Genomic DNA, 1,490 nt, shown 5'->3' with positions numbered 1-1,490 from the left:
ACAAGAAGTACTACAAGTGAACCAACATATAGAAGTCCAAGATGCAGAGCCCAAGTTCAAAGTGAAGAAGAGTAAATTATAGACTTCAGAGAAAATGTTGAAAAGATAGTGCAGAAAATATGATGAGCGGTATAAATGAGAACCCACTGAACACATAATATAACAAGGTGACTTTCTAATCTAAAGCAGCATTTAAATTAATTTGCTTAGCAGTGGGATTTTAAGATCTACTGCATTTACTGGACTACTGGAGAGTGTGTTTTGTTCTCTCAGAGTTGGTATTCCTTTTATTCAAATAGATTTGAGTTACACCCATTGTTTAGCGTTCTTTGGCTGTTAATTTTCAAAGTCTGTTAGTTGAGAACATTTTGGCCTATCTTCATATCTTCCATATGTTATAAAAAAAATTATGTTCCATCCAAAAAAAGACAAAACCAATCCTCACTAAATACTTTGTAAGACAAAAAACAGCCAATACTTACAAAACCAAATGAAGCAAAATAAGTTCATTGTCTTGATCACCAACAAGTAAAAGAAATGTTTACAATTGGAGATTCAAAAAGGTTGCAAAAGAAAGAAGCTAACTTTCTATTTAACAAGTATAAAAGGGGGGGAAGAATGAGAGTAAAACCAGTAAGTATACGAGAAGTATGAACACTATTGTAGTTTGGCCATTTAGCTTCCATCACTCCAACAGAGAAGCAGGACTTGCAAGAAGGTCGAAAGGTTTGCCTATCGAGTCTTTCAAGATTGTGATTTGACCCTCTTTCATAAGAAAGTCTTCGTCGAGGGTATCTACCTTCCTTTTCAACATGTTGATCTCATAATTCAACAGCATGTTCATCTCTCTGTAGCTCTTAACTTCCTCCCACATGAAATCCCTCTCCTGAAACACTTTTGGTAGTATCGCCTTCACAACGCCAAGTTCCTTCATGCATTCTTGGAAATCATTAGTGAGTTGGTTGATAGTTTCGTCCTTTTTTAGCACCTGCCAGAATCAATCGTAAACCATGAAAAACAAGAAAGACACAAAGATCACCAATAACATTTCATCAGAAATTCAAAACAAACTCATAGCCTAGAAGTTCAACCAAATCATGAATCCTTTTTAATTGTTAAAATTCATAGTAGATAAATCGTGAGCTTGTATCCGTAGCATGCTTGAAACTTCAAAATCCATTTGTACCTTCTCCTTTGTCAATCTTCTAATAGTTTGAATCAACACTGGAACACTAAGGTCTCTGCCGTGAAGAAACATTTGTCATTACTTTGGACAAGCAAATGCAAATTAAAGCATCAACTTAAGTGTGAAAAAGGAAGCTACTGCAAAATGATATGCATACCGGCTTGACTCACGAGGTCCAGCCTGCTGGACTGGAAGCATAGGCTGGAACTGCTAAATATGTGGGGAAAATAGTTATCATAATGTCTCTACATTCAAAAGTCATTTATCCCTCCCCCAAGCCTCCACAACTTTACCGGAATAGCAC

The 1,490-nt window shown here is 36.2% G+C and overlaps 1 protein-coding gene across 1 annotated transcript; it reads right to left on the bottom strand.

Annotated features, from left to right (window-relative positions):
• Positions 1-491: 491 nt before the first annotated feature.
• On the bottom strand, positions 492-1,231 carry LOC124891096 (the record flags this gene model as incomplete). The annotated part of the gene is given in 2 exon segments (XM_047402909.1): positions 492-988; positions 1,187-1,231. Coding segments are annotated over 2 exon segments (348 nt in total), but the record flags the coding sequence as incomplete, so codon positions are not given.
• Between the last annotated feature and the right edge of the window lie 259 nt (positions 1,232-1,490).

The sequence above is a fragment of the Capsicum annuum genome, unplaced genomic scaffold (assembly GCF_002878395.1).
Source record: "Capsicum annuum cultivar UCD-10X-F1 unplaced genomic scaffold, UCD10Xv1.1 ctg30421, whole genome shotgun sequence".
NCBI classification, from domain to species: Eukaryota; Viridiplantae; Streptophyta; class Magnoliopsida; order Solanales; family Solanaceae; genus Capsicum; species Capsicum annuum.
The sequence above is the reverse complement of the archived record's forward strand: the minus strand, read 5'-3'. Positions and strand labels throughout refer to the sequence as shown.